Here is a 20,423-nt window from a genome sequence, read left to right on the forward strand (position 1 = left end):
TGTAAAACCTATTAAGACTGTGTCTGTTCCCCGAATAGTGAGGTCAAAATATAAATATAAATATAATGTAGGATCTAGAAAAAATCTTATCGTAATTAAACCAGAAAAATGTAAAGTAAATGAACAAAAACAATTTTTAAAGTTTGGGCTCATAAATATTAGTTATTACACACCAAAAGCAGTTATTGTAAATGAAATGATCACAGATAATAGTTCTGATTTACTCTGCTTGACTGAAACCTGGCTAAAACCAAATTATTATTTTGGTCTAAATGAGTCTACTCCATCAAACTACTGTTATAAGCATGAGCCCCGTCAGACTGGTCGTGGCGGGGGTGTTGCAACAATATATAGTGATATTCTCAATGTTACCCAGAAAACAGGATACAGGTTTAACTCTTTTGAAATACTTCTGCTAAATGTTACACTGTCAGACATGCAAAAGAAATCTAATGTATCTCTTGCTCTGGCTACTGTGTATAGGCCACCAGGGCCGTATACAGAATTCCTAAAAAAATTTGTAGATTTCCTCTCAGACCTTCTAGTTACAGTTGATAAGGCACTAATCATGGAAGATTTTAATATTCACGTTGATAATGCAAATGATACATTAGGATTTGCGTTTACTGACCTAATAAACTCCTTTGGAGTCAAGCAAAATGTCACCGGGCCCACTCATTGTTTTAATCATACACTAGATTTAATTATATCGCATGGAATCGATCTGACTGCTATAGATATTGTACCTCAAAGTGATGATATTACAGACCATTTCCTTGTATCGTGCATGCTGCGTATAACTGATATTAACTATATGTCGCAGCGATACCGTCTGGGCAGAACTATTGTTCCAGTAACCAAAGACAGATTCGCAAATAACCTGCCTGATCTATCTCAACTGCTATTTGTACCCAAAAATACACATGAATTAGACGAAATTACTGACAACATGGGCACTATTTTCTCTAATACATTAGAAGCTGTTGCCCCAATCAAATTGAAAAAAGTTAGAGAAAAACGTACTGTACCATGGTATAACAGTAATACTCACTCTCTCAAGAAAGTAACTCGTAGTCTTGAACGCAAATGGAGAAAAACTAACTTAGAAATTTTTAGAATTGCATGGAAAAACAGTATGTCCAGCTATAGACAGGCTCTAAAAACTGCTAGGGCAGAACATATACACAAACTCATTGAAAATAACCAAAACAATCCAAGGTTTTTATTTAGCACAGTGGCTAAGTTAACAAATTACCAGACGCCACCTGATTCAAATATTCCACCAACGTTAAATAGTAATGACTTTATGAATTTCTTCACTGATAAAATAGATAACATTAGAAATACAATAGCGAATGTAGATTCTACAACATCTAACACTTCAGTTTCATCCATCGCACCCAAAGATAAACTGCAGTGCTTTACAACCATAGGACAGGAAGAGCTAAATAAACTTATCACTGTATCTAAACCAACAACATGTTTATTAGATCCTGTACCCACTAAATTACTGAAAGAGCTGTTACCTGTAGCCGAAGAACCGCTTCTCAATATCATAAACTCGTCGTTATCTTTAGGACACATCCCAAAACCATTCAAGCTGGCAGTTATCAAGCCTCTTATTAAGAAACCAAAACTAGATCATAGTGTACTGGCAAATTATAGGCCCATTTCAAATCTTCCATTTATGTCTAAAATTTTAGAAAAAGTTGTCTGCTCAATTGAGCACCTTCCTGCATAAAAATGATCTGTATGAAGAATTTCAGTCAGGTTTTAGGCCCCACCATAGCACAGAAACTGCACTTGTTAAAATTACAAATGACCTGATCCTTGCGTCAGACCAAGGCTGCATCTCATTTCTAGTCTTACTTGATCTTAGTGCTGCGTTCGACACCATAGATCATGACATACTCATAGATCGATTACAAAACTATACAGGTATTCAAGGGCAGGCTCTAAGATGGTTTAGATCCTACCTGTCTGATCGCTACCATTTTGTTTACTTAAATGGGGAGTCATCTCATTTATCATCAGTAAAATATGGAGTGCCACAAGGATCCGTCCTAGGTCCCCTTCTATTTTCAATATATACGTTGCCCCTTGGTAATATTATTAGAAAATACGGAATTAGCTTCCACTGTTATGCTGATGATACTCAGCTATATATCTCAACGAGACCAGATGAAACTTCCCAATTATCTAAGCTAACAGAGTGTGTTAAAAATGTAAAAGATTGGATGACACACAATTTTCTCCAATTAAATTCGGATAAGACAGAGATGCTAATTATTGGACCAAAAAACACTAAACAGAATCTTGTAGATTACAATCTGCAACTAGACGGATGTACTGTTACTTCCTCTACAGTCAAAAATCTGGGTGTTCTATTAGACAGCAATTTGTCTTTTGAAAATCATATTTCCAATGTTACAAAAACTGCATTCTTCCATCTTAGAAACATTGCCAAGCTACGAAACATGTTATCTGTTTCTGATGCAGAAAAGCTAGTTCATGCATTCATGACCTCTAGACTGGACTATTGTAATGCACTTCTAGGTGGTTGTCCTGCTTCGTCAATAAACAAGCTACAGGTAGTCCAAAATGCAGCAGCTAGAGTCCTTACGAGGTCAAGAAAATATGATCATATTACCCCAATTTTACAGTCTCTGCACTGGCTACCTATTAAATTCCGTATCAGTTACAAATTATCATTACTTACCTATAAGGCCCTAAATGGTTTAGCTCCAGCGTACCTAACTAGCCTTCTATCACGTTACAACCCATCACGCACCCTAAGGTCACAAAACGCTGGACTTTTGGTAGTTCCTAGGATAGCAAAGTCCACTAAAGGAGGTAGAGCTTTCTCACATTTGGCTCCCAAACTCTGGAATAGCCTTCCTGATAATGTTCGGGGTTCAGACACACTCTCTCTGTTTAAATCTAGATTAAAAACACATCTCTTTCGCCAAGCATTCAAATAATGTATCTTTTTAATTGTGAGTGTAGTTGCATCTGATCAAAGGTGCAATTTTATTCATTAGCTTGGGTTAAACTAATTTTACTTTGTTGGATCAGCAGCTATGCTAATGATGTCTGTATTTTGTTTCTATGTTTCGCCAAGGGATTTACATCCCGTGGTAACTAGAATTTACACAAGCTCCAGTCTGGATCCAGAACACCTGAGAAGAGATGATGCTGACCCTCAGAGGACCCCAGATGATGCTGACCCTGAATCAACAAACAGAACTAACAATTATTGCTAAATGTGTGACTGAATCATATAATAACTTAATTAATAATATTGATAGTTCATCGTCTTGCTGACTACGTCTTGTATTATTATTATTATTTTTATTTTTTCTAAAATCCTGTCAAATGTGCACAAACTACTAGCTACTACTAAATATTGTAGAAACATAATTTTCTGTAAAGTTGCTTTGTAACGATTTGTTTTGTAAAAAGCGCTATACAAATAAACTTGAATTGAATTGAATTGAATATTTGAGGGCAAATCCAAAGGGGCAAACAGTCCAGGCAGGGTCAAAACCAGAAGATCCAAAACATAACATGAACAAGACATGAACACTAGGCAAGGCAAGGATGATGGACATGAAATAACTGTAACATTAAACAAGGACTCCGTCACACAGACTGAGACAAACCGGGTATAAATACCGAAAGGATGATGGGGGAAGTGGAGACAGGCGGGGAACAATCAATTAACACAACAAGGAGGAAGGTGACCAAATAAGGGAAAGTGAGACCTCTAGTAGACACCCAGGGATACACAGACCAGACACTGTGACAATATATATATATATATATATATATATATATATATATATATATATATATATATATATATATATATATATACAGTGGTGGACAGTAACGGAGTAGCTTTACTTCGTTACTGTACTTAAGTAAATTTTTCAAGTATCTGTACTTTACTGGAGTAGTTTTATTTTGAGCAACTTTTACTTTTACTTCACTACATTCCAAAGCATAAAATCGTACTTTTTACTTCACTACATTTCATAAAACATATCGTTACTCCCTATAACATATCATGTGCTCCGACACCCAGAAGCGGTGTCTGATTCATCATGAACGAACTGAATCTTTTCAAAATAAACTTTTAAATCGGATCGCGAATCACACCAAACGATTCGTTTATGAATTAGAATCAGGGGGCAAGGAACTCGACTGGAAGTTGAAGTCGGGTGGGGGCTACCATCTTTTAGCAGAACTTCACTTGCGTTAGCATTCCCATTGACTCCCATTCATTTTGGCGTCACTTTGACAGCGAATAACCTTACATCTGAGGCGTTTAAAGACTCCGTTTGTCCATTATTTATTTCTAAAGATAAATGACAATGTATAAAGGGCTACATTACCTTCTATGTTACATTATGGCCCCGTATAAACAGTTTTTGTAAAAAATAGGCTAACGATTGCGTCATAACCACTCGTCTCTCTGTCGCATTACCGTACAGACAGGAGGAGAAGCTCGCAGGCAATTAACTTAATATGGCGTACTGGCGTTACATTTTAAAATACTATACAAAATAATTAATCAGAATACTTACTCCTGCTCACTCACGACAAAGAATTCCCCGCTCAAGCTCGCCGTCTCTGCAAGATTAACGATGGCAGTTTGCATGCACAGCCACTTAGAAGATTTACATCTGTCAGACAGGTTGCTGACGTCGTCAAGCTTCGTTTGAGTCTGCGCGTCAGAAACGGAAGTGCTGAAAAACACTAAAAATGGGCTTCACTTGTCTCAATTGAGTTCCAATGGGGTCGCTGTGTCCATTTCTTTTACTGTCTATGATTAGAATGATCCGATTGCAGCTGTTCTGGTGTCGACCACTCACTGATTCAAATGAACCGTTTAGTGCGAGACGAGTCCCCAGAAGTAAGAACCGGAAGATCTTGTGAGCGCGCGTGCGTCTGACGTTGCTAAAAGTAAGTTATTAATGTCGAAATTTTGGATTAATTATTGTAACTGAAAATCATATTTAGGTCAAAACTGTCAGTTGTTTGGAAACTAAATCCGTTGTAAAGAGTGATCTATTTAAGCCCACTGAAATGCTCGAGTGCAGACGATGCAGACACATCAATTTTAGGTAAAAAAACAACAACAACAACAACAAAAAAAACATAAAATAACACTGATTAAATACAATAACTCATGCACGTTCAAATTCACCGCTGCCGTAATGTTAACAGTTTTATTAAAATGTCCTATGTGACGTCTGTTTTTATATTGTTTATCGACAGTAACGTTATACATATGTATATTGTTTGGATTAACTAGACGAGTAGAGAGACATGAATGTTCATCGTACTGAAAATAAGTAAATATTGTTAGTAGGGCCGGGACTTTAACGCGTTAATTGAGATTAATTAATTACACAAAAAATAACGCGTTAACTAAGATTAATTAATTACAGAAAAAAAAATCCCGCATTCTTAATAACTTATTTTTGCACCGCGGAGCGTTTCTCACTGGATGAGTTTCGGCGGACCGATTATACTGGAGCACCAACTAGCGTTTGCTTCGCATTTCAGCCTCAAGTATCACCTCAACGCAAAACATATAGCAGCTAGCGTGGACTTTACACTTTATGTTGAACTATGTATTATTTTGTTGTTGCAACTGGCACTTTATGTTGAACTCTTTATTGTTTTGGCCAAGGTTATTGAGTGTTGAACTTAGTATGTTATGGCCTCTGAAGCAACAGAGAGATGTTTTCTAATAGTCAGTGTTTCCAATGTTCTGAATGTAATTGACAGTATTGTGTTTTACTTAAAAAAAACACTTTACAGAAGGTTCCAGCACCTATAAGCTTCCTGAATTTCTGAAATGTACTATTTCTAAATTGTTTCTAAATATGCTATTGCTACACTTCATGGCAAAAATTGCACTGGTCTGCTAGACTTGGTTGAACAAAAATAAACAATATTTTGTTGCTTAAGCTTATGTATTCAGTCATTATTCAATGGTATACTATAAATCCATGTGAAAAAAATTACTTCTCACTGTTCTCAGGTCAAATATTTATATGCGATTAAAATGCGATTAATTTCGATTAATTAATTACAAAGCCGAGTCCCGGCCCTAATTGTTAGCTGATGCTAACTGTCTAGCTAACAAGCTTGTTGGTGCTAAGTTGATGTAATTTTTATAAATAATGTCCAAATATTTTTATTCAGCCACCTATATATATATATATATATATATATATATATATATATATATATATATAGATAGATAGATTACATCTGGTTAGAAAAGAGAGGATGTGATGTTAAGAACATGGTAACTACAGTAATTATCAGTGGGAAGAGATGCACCCCGTTTGGCCAGGGGTGTTTTTAAACCACAGACAAGATTTGAGAAGGAAAAAATCATTATGAATTTTTTTTTATAATTTTTTTCCTTAAAATGTTCTTCCTAACTTCAGGCCTTATTATCATGTCATATATACAGTACAGACCAAAAGTTTGGACACACCTTTTCATTCAAAGAGTTTTCTTTATTTTCATGACTATGAAAATAGTAGATTCACGCTGAAGGCATCAAAACTATGAATTAACACATGTGGAATTATATATATATATATATATATATATATATATATATATATATATATATATATATATATATATATATATATATCTATTTATATACAGTGGGGATCGAAAGTTTGGGCACCCCTTGCAGAATCTGTGAAAATATGATTAATTTTCAAAAAATAAGAGAGATCATACTAAATGCATGTTATTTTTTATTTAGTACTGTCCTGAGTAAGATATTGTACATAAAATATATTAACATTTAGTCCACAAGACAAAAAAATTGCTGAAATTATGAAAATAACCCCACTCAAAAGTTTGGGAACCCTTGGTTCTTAATACTGTGTGCTGTTACCTGATGATCCTTGACTGTCTTTCTGTTTTGTGATGGTTGTGCATGAGTCCCTTGTTTGTTCTGAACAGTTAAACTGAGCAGCGTTCTTCAGAAAAATCTTTAAGGTCCTGCAGATTCATCAGTTTTCCAGCATCTTTGCATATTTGAACCCTTTCCAGCAGTGACTTTATGATTTTGAGATACATCTTTTCACACTGAGGACATTTGAGGGACTCGAACACAACTATTTAAAAAGATTCAAACATTCACTGATGCTCCAGAAGGAAACAAGATGCATTAAGAGCTGGGGGGTGAAAACTTTTGAACACGATGAAGATGGCAAAATGTTTCTTATTTTGTTGAAATATAATTTTTTTCCATTTAGTTCTGCCCTTCGTAAGCAACAGAAGATACTTGTATGTTTCCCGGTACACAAATTAAGTACAATTTACCTTGATCTTCAAATTCCTAAAGTTTTCACCCCCCAGCTCTTAATGCATCTTGTTTCCTTCTGGAGCATCAGTGAATGTTTGAATCTTTTTAAATAGTTGTGTTTGAGTCCCTCAAATGTCCTCGGTCTGAAAAGATGCATCTCAAAATCATAAAGTCACTGCTGGAAAGGGTTCAAATATGCAAAGATGCTGGAAAACATCTCGGTTACGTATGTAACCTTGGTTCCCTGAATAGGGAACGAGATGCTGCGGTGACGTCACCACGTATGGGAACACCTCTGGTGTGACGAATGTCTGAAGCCCTATACCATCCCGCCAATCCTATTGGCCAAATGGCGCATAGCACCACCCTGCGCATGCGCGCGCATGATATACCTGGGTGCAGCGCGCCATTTCGCTCAGATTTCATGACTGAAGATGAAGAGTTATCAAGGTACGGAACGGCCAGAACCGCAGCATCTCGTTCCCTATTCAGGGAACCAAGGTTACATACGTAACCGAGATGTTCCCTATCATAGGTCACTTCGATGCTGCGGTGACGTCACCACGTATGGGAACGATATACCAAAACGCCTGACGTACCTGATAACTGAGATCCGAGGAAGCAACTGCTCAAGCGGAGAGAACCCGGGAGCCAGGGGCCATCCTCACATCCAGACTGTAGGATTTGATAAAAGTGCTCGGTGAGGACCATCCTGCCGCAGCACAGATATCATCCATAGAAGAGCCACTGAGAAAAGCTTGAGAAGAAGCTACAGCTCGAGTGGAATGAGCCTTAACCCCTAAGGGTGAAGCGAGTCCGCGCGCCTCATAGGCCAAAGAAATCGCCTCCACCAGCCAATGGGACATGCGCTGTTTTGTAACTGCATGGCCCTTACTTTTATGTCCAAAGCAGACAAACAGCTGGTCAGAACCACGCCAAGGAGCTGTGCGATCCACATAAGTCTTTAAAGCTCTCACAGGGCAAAGACTTAGATCTCCTGACCCGGCCTCGGCAGGCGAAAAAGCTTCCAGAACCACTTGCTGAAAGCGAAAAGGGTTAGATGCGACCTTAGGAACATAGTTAGGCCTGGGCCGCAGCAGCACCTTCACAGAGCCTGGTGCAAATTCCATGCATGAGGGTGAAACAGAAAGAGCCTGTAAATCCCCAACTCTCTTGAGGGAGGATAAAGCCATGAGAAGAAGTGTCTTCAATGTCAGGATTTTATCCGATACGGTCTCCAAGGGCTCAAACGGATGCCCTGATAAACCTAACAACACAATGGATAAATCCCATGAAGGAACTCGCACAGGGCGGAAAGGCCTCAGCCGTCGCGCACCCTGTATGAAACGAGAAACTAATGGATGACGCCCCACAGAGGCACCGCCTATGCATTCGTGGTAAGCTGAAATGGCTGCCACGTAAACCTTTAAAGTGGCTGGTGTAACGCCATCCGAGAAACGCTCCTGGAGGAACTCCAGCACTGAAGCCACTGGGCAGTAAACTGGATCCACATTATGATTACCACACCAGGCTGTAAACAGTCTCCACTTGAAAGCATATAAGCGTCTCGTAGAAGCTGCTCTAGAACTCAATATAGTCTCAGTAGTTTCAGCAGAAAGACCGGGACATACTAACGCACTCCGCTCAGTGGCCACGCCCACAGTTTCCACAGATCTGGCCTCGGGTGCCAAATCAGCCCCTGTGCTTGTGATAATAAATCCTGTCTGATGGGAATCTCCCACGGAGAGCCCGCTAGCAGACTGATCAGATCCGCAAACCACGGCTGCGTGTGCCATCGCGGAGCCACCAGCAGCAGCTGTTCCACTCTGTCCCGGCGTAATCTGCATAATACCGCTGGGATCAAACGAATCGGAGGAAAAGCATACAGACTGGTCCTGGGCCAGCTGTGAGCTAACGCATCCACGCCCAGGGGCGATGGGGAGCGTAGGGAGAACCATAGCGGGCAATGCGTAGTCATGCTCGATGCGAATAAATCCACTTTCGCTTTGCCGAATATCCGCCATAAAAGATCCACCGTCTGGGGGTGTAATCGCCATTCTCCCTGTTCCAGAGCCTGTCTGGATAACAGATCCGCTCCGAAATTCAATCGCCCGGGGACATGAATGGCCCGGATCGAGAGAAACTTGTCCCGAGACCACAGAAGAACACGCCTCGCCAGCCTGCACAGGGGGCGAGAGCGCAATCCTCCTTGATGGTTCAGATAAGACACAACCGCTGTGTTGTCTGATCTGAGTAGCACATGACGGCCGATCAGCAGATCCGAGAAATACTGGAGAGCCAGAAAAACTGCCAGTAATTCCAGTCTGTTTATATGCCAGCCGCGCTGAGCCGCTGTCCACACTCCGTGGGCTGGTCGCCCTCGACACACAGCTCCCCAACCAGTCAAAGACGCGTCCGTCGTGACAGTCTCTCGGAAAGCATAAATTCCCAATCGAACTCCTGACAGGAGAAATTCGGTTGACATCCAAATTTTCAGCGACATCACACACCGCCGTGTCACCGAAATCGTGCGATGCGGGAGACAACGGGGTGAAATATTCCGCCTTTTCGTCCACCACTGAAAAGGGCGCATTTGAAGCAATCCCAGACGAATCACGGGGGATGCTGCTGCCATTAGACCCAAGAGCCTGAGGCACAATCTCACCGTCACCGTGCGACCCGCTTTGAAGTGCCGCACGCATGACGCAATCGACTGAGCGCGCGGGAGAGAAAGCTTCGCTGTCATCGCGCGAGAGTCCAGATCTATTCCAAGAAAAGTTATCCGTTGAGAGGGAGTTAAAACACTCTTCTTGAAATTTGTTCGTAAGCCCAGGCTGTTTAAATGATTCAGCACAAGATCTCGGTGAGAGTGTGCTTGAGTCCGCGATTGCGCTATCACCAGCCAATCGTCCAAATAGTTCAACACACGAACGCCCTGGAGCCGCAACGGGGCCAGAGCTGCGTCCATGCACTTTGAGAACGTACGGGGCGCTAAAGCCAAGCCAAAGGGAAGAACGCGGTACTGATACGCTTTGCCCTCTAAAGCGAATCTGAGGAACTTCCTGTGTCTCTTGACGATCTGAATATGGAAATACGCATCCTTCAGATCGATCGTAATAAACCAATCGCTTGGTCGGATCTGAGACAGAATATTTTTCACCGTCAACATCTTGAATTTGCTCGGTCTGAGTGCAAGATTCAGACGGCGTAAATCCAGAATGGGTCGTAACCCGCCGTCTTTTTTCGGTACCACGAAATAACGGCTGTAAAAACCTGTCTCCATCTGAGAGGGGTGTACTTCTTCTATAGCCCCTTTGCTCAGCAGAGCTGACATTTCTTGTCGCAGCACCGCCATTTCCGTAGACTTCACCGTAGTGGGAAGAATTCCGCGGAAAGGAGGCGGGCCTTTCCGAAACTGAATGGTGTATCCGTGACAAACCGTGCGTAACACCCATTGAGGAATGCCGGGCAAGCGTTCCCACGCGGCCCGAAACAATATTAACGGTTTCAAAGCTTCCGCTCCCAGCAACGCCGTCATACGCGTTAAAACGACCGGACACGAAAAACCCGTGGTGTTCGTGCACCGGGGAAGCGTATGCGCCGGAGTCGTTGCGTTCCGTTGAGTATAATCCTGAAACGTGTCCACGGCAGGAATTAGGCCAACAGATGGAACATCGGGCTCTGCCGCTAGCGAAAAAGCGGCGGCTGTGTGAGCCGTCATAAACGGGCCGTTTGTGTAGGGTCCTTGAGTCGTCCCTCGAACTCCGAAAGCAGGATTGCGCAGAGTGTCTGAGGGAGCGTCTGTCATTACAGCTCGATCCAATGTTGCTCGAGGCGCTGTTAGCGGCGAGACAATCAATGTTTGAGCATGGGGACTGCAATGAGAGTGTGGGATGCGCGAAAGCGGTCCGACAGCGCTCTCTAGCGGAGGGCACAGTCCCTGGCAAGCAGCAAAAGGATCAGGAGCTGCTATTCGGCACCCGAGAACGAGAGGCTTTAGCCGTCGAGGTCAGGTTCAAACGCTTACGTTGACGCTGGTGCGCCGGAGGAAAAACCCTAGGGCCCCAGTCCTTACGAGGAGGCGCCATGGGTGTAGGTTCCTCTCGAGAGGCTGCTCGCTGGCGGTGAGAGGAGGTTGAGCGAGAACGCGCGGGCGCTTGCCGGCGTTCGACCTCCCTGGGTCTGCGGGGAATCAGCTGGCGGAAAGCGGCTGATTGCTGTTTCGCTGCCCTGAACTTCTCCACTACTGACGTGACAGCCTCACCGAACAATCCATCCCTGGAGACAGGGGCATCCATAAGGAAAGATTTATCCTTCTCCTTTATATCGGTGAGATTAAGCCAGAGGTGGCGCTCAACCGAAATCAAACCGGCCATAGTACGGCCCACTGCACGAGCGGTATGTTTGGTAGCGCGTAGCGCCAAATCCGTAGCTCTACGCAGTTCTTTAACTGCCTCCGGTGTGATGCCCTCACCTTCATCCAATTCCTTTAATAACTCCGCCTGGTAGGCCTGAAGGACCGCCATAGAGTGGAGCGACGCAGCCGCCTGACCAGCCGCCATGTAGGATTTACCCACCAAACTAGACGTGACTCGACACGCCTTCGAAGGAAGAAGGGGGCGAGACTTCCAAGCCGCGGCCGAACTAGGCGCAAGGTGTTCGGCGAGAGTCTCTTCCACCGGGGGCATCATAGTATAGCCATGGTTCGCCATATCAGAAACGGTGGCGAAATCCGCGGCCGCGGCGTTAGTAATCCGCGCCGAAAATGGCTGTTTCCAGGACCTCGAAACCTCCTGGTGGAGGTCCGGGAAAAAAGGCAAAGGCCTTCGGGGCTGTGTAGGTGTCCGACTGGTTAAAAAACGGTCGTCCAGCTTGGAAGAAGGTTGGGCCTCGGCCTTGTCAACCTCCCAGTCTAGCCCCAATTTACCCACCGCACGAGAAACCACATCCAACAGCTCACTGTAGGAGGGGGAAACACGCCTCTCCTGTCCGCTAGGAGGAAGAGGGCTAGTGTCGGTCGCGAAGTCCTCAGACCCCGAGGCCGCGGTGGATAAAACATCGTCGTCATAGCGTCCACAACCGAAGGAGATGGCGGTGCATGCCTCCGGTGTGGGAAGTAAATCCTCATTAGAGAAGACGACGGGCTCAGTATAAGTTTTATTCTGCAGCAGGGTAGGGGAGAGCGAGCGATGTGGAGAATATTCCAGCGCTGCGCTGTCCACAAAATCCATGTCGCACGTGTCACCCCAGGCCCTCGCCTCGTGCAGTGCCTCGGCAGTCGCAGAGGTGACCTGACGGGGGTTAGACTCGAGGGCGACATTAGAGAAAACTTCCACCCTGGAGCGCAGTACTCTGAGCCGCAGGCCATCACAATGGGGACAGGAAGAAAGGCCGCTAAGCGCCGCCTGTGCGTGATGTAAACCAAGACATACTACGCACCTGTCATGAGTGTCCCCCGCCGTGATGTACCTGGTACATGGCTCCTTACATTTTCGAAAGCTCATCGCGTCCGCGAAGAGGAGTTAACACTGCTCGAAGAGATCGCTGGAGAACGCGAGACGATAGGGCACAGATGATTCGCTATTCCTGAAGGAATGAAATCTGAGCGAAATGGCGCGCTGCACCCAGGTATATCATGCGCGCGCATGCGCAGGGTGGTGCTATGCGCCATTTGGCCAATAGGATTGGCGGGATGGTATAGGGCTTCAGGAACTGAAGAATCTGCAGGACTTTAAAGATTTTTCTGAAGAACGCTGCTCAGTTTAACTGTTCAGAACAAACAAGGGACTCATGCACAACCATCACAAAACAGAAAGACAGTCAAGGATCATCAGGTAACAGCACACAGTATTAAGAACCAAGGGTTCCCAAACTTTTGAGTGGGGTTATTTTAATAATTTAGGCATTTATTTTGTCTTGTGGACTAAATGTTAATATCTTTTATGTACAATATCTTACTCAGGACAGTACAAAATAAAATATAACATGCATTTAGTATGATCTCTCTTATTTTTTGAAAATTACTCGCATTTTCACAGAACCTGCAAAGGGTGCCCAAACTTTCGATCCCCACTGTACATAACAAAAAAGTGTGAAACAACTGAAAATATGTCATATTCTAGATTCTTCAAAGTAGCCACCTTTTGCTTTGATTACTGCTTTGCACGCTCTTGGCATTCTCTTGATGAGCTTCAAGAGGTAGTCACCTGAAATGGTCTTCCAACAGTCTTGAAGGAGTTCCCCGAGAGATGCTTAGCACTTGTTGGCCCTTTTGCCTTCTGTCTGTGGTCCAGCTCACCCCTAAACCATCTCGATTGGGTTCAGGTCCGGTGACTGGAGGCCAGGTCATCTGGCGCAGCACCCCATCACTCTCCTTCTTGGTCAAATAGCCCTTGATGCCTTCAGTGTGACTCTACAATTTTCATAGTCATGAAAATAAAGAAAACTCTTTGAATGAGAAGGTGTGTCCAAACTGTTGGTCTGTACTGTAACTTTGATGTTCTGTAAAACAACTAAATTTAAAATACTTTGTTCTTACTGGTGAAAATCAGATGGTCATCTCTGTTTTCTCTCAGGTACATCACAGTGTAAGCTTCACAGTGAACATTACTCTCATCAGCGTAGTCTATATCAACAACAAAAATATATTTTGACTCCATATAGTGGTTATTTTGAAAAAATCCAAGGTATTTTGAGCAGTAGGATTATAAAAAATGTGCTAATATAAAATTTAATTAAGTAGCCTATATAAAATTGCAAACATCTATCTTGCAGAACTTTTTTACTTAAGTACATAAAAAATTTAGTACTTTTGTACTTTCACTTGAGTAAAATTGAAAAAGGAGTACTTTTACTTTTACTGGAGTAATATTTTACCATATGTATCTGTACTTTTACTCAAGTATATATATATATATATATATATATATATATATATATATATATATATATATATATATATATATATATATATATATATATATATATATATAGCTGCAATAGCTTTTGTTGTGGTACCAAAACTGGTACTGAGATCCATGGAATTTTACTGGTATTGGTACAAACTATTCAGTATATTGAGTTGTACATGAATTCATTTATGTTTGAATTGATTAGCCTATTCTGATTCTGCCTTCACAGTGCCTGGTTTTTGAAGATGCACCAAATGGGGTAAAGGTGGGTCTGGCAGCTGGAATGCAGGTGGTGATGATCCCAGACGATAACCTGGACCGCTGCCTCACCCAGGAGTCCACGTTGCTGCTTAGAAGCATGGAAGAGTACAGACCAGTACTTTTCGCTCTCCCAGCCTACCATTAAGCACAGTAATCACCACAGTTATTTAAATTCCATTACACTGTATCTTGTCATTTTTTGAAAAATGGAATCAGGCTGCAGTGTAGCTCCTGCAATCAAAAACAGGAGAAGCTAATCTCAACCATTATGTCTGTGTAAGCCATGGATTTACTGTTCAGGGACACAACAGAATGCTGATTGTTTCGATTTTTTTTTTTTTTGCTTTTTTTTTGACAATCACAACTCTGAATCTCTTTCCTTTGACAACCCGAATAACACAGAGACAAATTTGATTAAGCAATAAGCCTCAATCGAACCATTAGGCCATACTGACATTTTGCATTTCAACCAATTACAGGGTTTTCATTTTCTTTCTTTCTTTTTTCAGATGTCTTGAGTGTTTGTGTTTCTGTTTATAAGGGCCCTATTTTAAGGACCTAAACGCACTGTCTTAAGCACATGGTGCAGGTGCACTCAGGGTGTGTCCGAATCCACTTTTGCTAGTTTAACGACAAGAAACCGGTTGGCGCACCTGGGCACATGGTCTAAATGGATTGTATCCTATTGTCTAAATGAGTATTTATTGTTGTTTTTTTATGTTTGTGTGCTGCTGCGTGTCCATGTGTGTGTAATACGCAGTGTATGCGGTTTGTGCACCCGCCTAGCGAACGCATATTTCTAACGCGCTCTTTAAACAACAAAGAAAAAAATATTGCGGCAGACTTTAGACCAGTTTTGAGTTGGTCTATGGTGCAGTCTATTCTCAGTTCCTCAAATAGCAAAGCAATAACAATGTGCCTAAACATTTGTTTAGACCAGCATCCCCATGGGCGCACAAATGGGCACAAATGCATTAGCTATTTAAACAACAAGGCGCAGGACGAGAAACGATAACTGCATCGGGCTAAACCTAACAAAAACACTTGTGCCACATTGCACTGGGTGTATAATAGGGCCCTAAATCTTTAATTCAAGCTCACAACTTTCCGGTCATGGTTTAAATTTACAGTAAGTGGCGGTTTAACAATCCCACTCGACCAGCCGTGTTTTCTATTAGCGTTACCTTTCCTCTTTGCAGAGGTCTATTAAAATACCAAAGAGATTTTTGAGTTTGAAGCGTGTGGCGTAATCCAATAAAGGGGATCCGTGAGCACAGTCGTCTTTCATCTTCTTCCAGTGTCCGCCCTCACAGAGCTGGAGTTAGCATGTTCACTCACTCCAGCGCTGTCCAACATCTCAGAGAGTTCAAGCATGTCTTTCAGCCTTACCCTCTGGTAGGAAGAAAAGGGTTTTTGCCAGCATCCTCTTCCTCCTCCACATATGCCACGTCCTTTCATCCTTAAAGATGGGGTAATCTGGAAAGCTTTTTCCTTCTTTAGGACTTTCCACTCCAAGAAGGCCTTTTACATGTCATTTCACACCTGAAGGATCTAAGGATTAGGGTGTGAATGTCTGGAGTGTGTGTGCATACAGACCGGTGTTAGAAATTACCTTTTTATTATTATTATTATTATTATTATTATTATTATTATTATTATTATTAATAATGAGAAATATTCATCCTGGTGGAATTGATTTTTAAGGGGCATTTTACAAATTCTTATTTATTTCATGTAAAACACTAAGTAACACCCGTTTGTCAAATAATTAATTGTTGAATTAGTTTATTGATAATTTATTAATAAACAATTTAAAAGATAACATTTTACCCTGCCAAAACTGATTTTCTGGGTCATTTTCTTTTTTTTTTTAAGTATTATGATTACATTTCACATGTGTTAAAAACATTACTTTTCATCAATTTTTGTCAAATACTTCAGCTGAATCAGTTATTTAAAATAAATTGGCAATTTGAACAATAAAAACATAAGCACTAGAATGCATTTTAAACAAAGCGGAAACCCATAATAGCCCAGAACAGCATACCGCAAAGTTTATCAAATGTTAGAAAACATATTAAAATGTGTTTTTCTTTTTTTTTTTTTTTTGTTACTATTAAACCTATGCAACAACATGAATTTAAAGCATTGTCAATTGTGAATAGTGCGAATTTTGAGTATACTATGTGTGTACTACACACTCCATTTTATTGAAGCATGCTTGAATTAAGCACTTTTTATTTTTCATTTATTTGTCTTTAGCAAACATATGGCTCAACATATTAAATAACTTTTTATGTTTATGTTTTTGACCTCTTTCATGTGATTTTAATAGCATGCACATTGGAGTTTGACATTCAACCAGAAATATTAGCCTGAAGAAGAATTATGTACATATATGTAGCAGCAATTTTCAACAACTCTTTAATAGTTATTATAATAATTATTTTTATGAGGTAGTTAAAAAAAATATTAAAATGTACAATATTACTCTGTAAATATTATTCATCTGGAAATAGTTTCGTGATCTTTCCTCAAACATGGATTATTGTTATATTATTTTTTTTTATGCATTTGTTCCTCTGGGCCAAATACTAATAACAAGAATAATAATTTTAAGAGTGCTGTCAGAAGGCTCACTATTTTCTGTTTTTAAACACTGCAATCAATCAAATTGTATTACTAGTAAAGGGCTGGAACATAAGTTCCAGCCCTTTACTCATAATTCAATTTGGTTGATTGCAGTGTTTAAAAACCAGGATTCCCTAATTAAATATATATATTATATTATATATATGATATATATTATAATATTATTTTTTTTATTTTTTTGCAAATTTGGTTTAATTCTCATTTAATGTCCTAAAAAGTTTTCTATTAAACATGCATAATATACTCTGCATTCATCTGTGATTAATAAGAAGCACTGCACATGCATAAAAACTGCAGATAAAAAATAAAAAAAAAACACCGCCTTTACGCAAAATCCAGTTTTTCATTGGTGTATTGTGCAGTCTATATTAATTTCCTCAAAAATTTCCAAATTTCCTGAAATGCTATTTCATGCATACTGAGTTTTTTACACTGTTAAAGAGTTGGATTCCCATGCTAAATATGGAAAGATTTTCAAAAATTAATTTGTACGTTTTAAGGATAATGCAGTCCCAACGAAAAAGGGTCACGATTGTGTGTTGGAACCGCATGCGGTGAGTAAAACTGCTTCAAATGTCTCTGTGTTGTTAACTTAGCTATTGGCGCGTAAGCACATCAAGTAAACAACATGCGATGTTGTCATCAAACTGCACTTTCCACATGTACAGCTTAAAAAAAAAAAAAAAAAAAGACGACATAAAGTGGAACTTAGTCATTTTCCAAAACAGCTAAGCAAATATATACAGTTTTAGTACATACCACATAGAGACGTCATTTGTTTGATACTGCTCTTGTTAAATTTCAGCCTCTGGATCTGATTCTGGATCATAAATATAGCTGAATCTGACTGTTAGCCATGGTTTGTTTTGGATGATGGTTTTTTTCCTCACGGTAATGACACAGCTTCCAGACGCTCTCAACGCAAAAGCCTACTCGCGCTAGTGATTCTTTAGCTCCGCCCACACGTCATGCCTCCAGCCTGTCGTGTTGTTCCAAAAATACTCCTTCCGGTTTGTCACAAGTTTCAGAAAGTTTTTTTTTCAAGTATGGCTCTGTGTGACGTTAGATGGAGCGGAATTTCCTTATATGGGTCCTAAGGGCACTTCTGCCGGAAGAGCGCGCGCTCCCGTATAGCAGAGTACTGAGGCTGAGCACAGACTCACTGATCAGAGCGAGAGCGTCGCGAAATGTCACAGAAGTGTGTTTTTGGTTGCCAGGGCGACACAACTCTGCACAGATTACCAAAAAAAAAAAAAAAAAAAAAACAGCATTAAGGGACCAGTGGATGGAGTTTATTTTTACAGAGCATCAACGGAGTTGTGCAAGTGTTTTTGTTTGTTCCCTGCATTTCGAAGATGCTTGTTTTACAAACAAGGCCCAGTTTGACGCCGGATTTGCACATCGTTTATTTCTTAAGGATAATGCAGTCCCAACGAAAAAGGGTCACGATTGTGTGTTGGAACCGCATGCGGTGAGTAAAACTGCTTCAAATGTCTCTGTGTTGTTAACTTAGCTATCGGCGCATAAGCACATCAAGTAAACAACATGCGATGTTGTCATCAAACTGCACTTTCCACATGTACAGCTTAAAAAAAAAAAAAAAAAGACGACATAAAGTGGAACTTAGTCATTTTCCAAAACAGCTAAGCAAATATATACAGTTTTAGTACATACCACATAGAGACGTCATTTGTTTGATACTGCTCTTGTTAAATTTCAGCCTCTGGATCTGATTCTGGATCATAAATATACGCTGAATCTGACTGTTAGCCATGGTTTGTTTTGGATGATGGTTTTTTTCCTCACGGTAATGACACAGCTTCCAGACGCTCTCAACGCAAAAGCCTACTCGCGCTCGTGATTCTTTAGCTCCGCCCACACGTCATGCCTCTAGGCGCTCGTGTTTTTCCGGGAAAAATCGGTACAGACTATCTTTCTCTTATGAATATAATAAAACTAAAGACTTTTTGGAGTTATGAAGGATGCAGTACTACTCTATAGGTACTCAAGATTAACAGGATATTGAGTGGAAACGAGGATTTCACCCCCCTTTAAGTTAAAAGCTAGAGCAGAGTTTTTTTTTTGTTTTTTTTTTTTTTTTTCATAAACAAACTGTATTTTATTGGCCTTGCCATTTGTGCACCATACCATAAAATATGAGAGAATAGTTCACCCAAAATCAGAAAATTTGCACAAAAGTGAACACTTTCAGGCCATCCAAGCATTACATCACTTGCTCACCAATGGATCCTCTGCAGTGAACGGGTGCCATCAGAATGAGATTCTGAACAGCTGATAAAACCATCAGAATAATATTCAAGTAATCTACACTACTCCAGCCCATCACTTGACATCTTGCAAAGCAAATCTGTGTGTTTGCATGAAACAAATCCCTAAGTAATGTGTTATAACTGTCACTTCTGTCTGTAGGAGTCCTCTAATCACATTATTGCTTTCTACAGTTTTGAAGGCACCCATTCACTGCAGAGGATCCATTGGTGAGCAAGTGGTGTAATACTAAATTTCTCCAAATCTGCAAACTCATCTACATCTTGTATGGTCTAAGGATGAGTAAATTTTCATTTTTGGGTGAACTACTCAAAACTACTATTTTACCTACACAATAATTTGAGGAGTTCATTTATGTTTGGAATTAGTTTGCCTTAAAAGGAAACCATAACATACATTATGTAATAACATAAATCCATAGTGTCACTGTGCACTGGTTTAGAAGCTGTTGTGTTTGTCCATGCTCAGCGAGACAGACGGAGAGGGGGAGATGCCTTAGGCTGGCCACCAGCCATGTCCTCAGTTTATGTAAAAATGAGCCACCTCTGCTTGACCGGAGCACTGAAAATCCATCCCGGGAACACTTTGATTGGTCGGGAATGTGACTGTCACCTGACCGCCAAGAGGCAGAGTATAATAAGCAGGTCTGTAGGGAGGTCAGTCTGCATTATTTGAGGCCGGTTTAAATAGCCAAGGTAAAAGCAAAATGATAGATAGAGTTAGAAAGAGACGGCAAATACATGGTTAGTAAAGATATGGAGAAGGAAAGGAGTGATAAGGAGAGAAGGAATGGAGCTTTAGGAGAGAATGGATGAGGGTGACAGTGATATATAGGAAACAGAACAGGGAGCAGAAACTAGGAGAGATGGCTCTTTTCAGACGTTCTCTTCCTCTATTCACTGCAATGTCGGAGGGGCAGTGTGTGTGGACTACATTCATCCACAATGTCAGTCTTTGTC

General features: G+C 40.9%; 1 protein-coding gene across 1 annotated transcript in view; it reads left to right on the forward strand.

Moving 5' to 3' along the window:
- Positions 1-14,668, forward strand: part of pudp (pseudouridine 5'-phosphatase) — a 48,879-nt gene extending 34,211 nt beyond the window's left edge. The window contains 1 exon segment of the mRNA XM_052546025.1: positions 14,492-14,668. Within this exon segment, the coding sequence (XP_052401985.1) occupies positions 14,492-14,668 (177 nt within the window).
- The last annotated feature ends 5,755 nt before the right edge of the window (positions 14,669-20,423 follow it).

The sequence above is a fragment of the Carassius gibelio genome, chromosome B1 (assembly GCF_023724105.1).
Source record: "Carassius gibelio isolate Cgi1373 ecotype wild population from Czech Republic chromosome B1, carGib1.2-hapl.c, whole genome shotgun sequence".
In the NCBI taxonomy this organism is placed as follows: Eukaryota; Metazoa; Chordata; class Actinopteri; order Cypriniformes; family Cyprinidae; genus Carassius; species Carassius gibelio.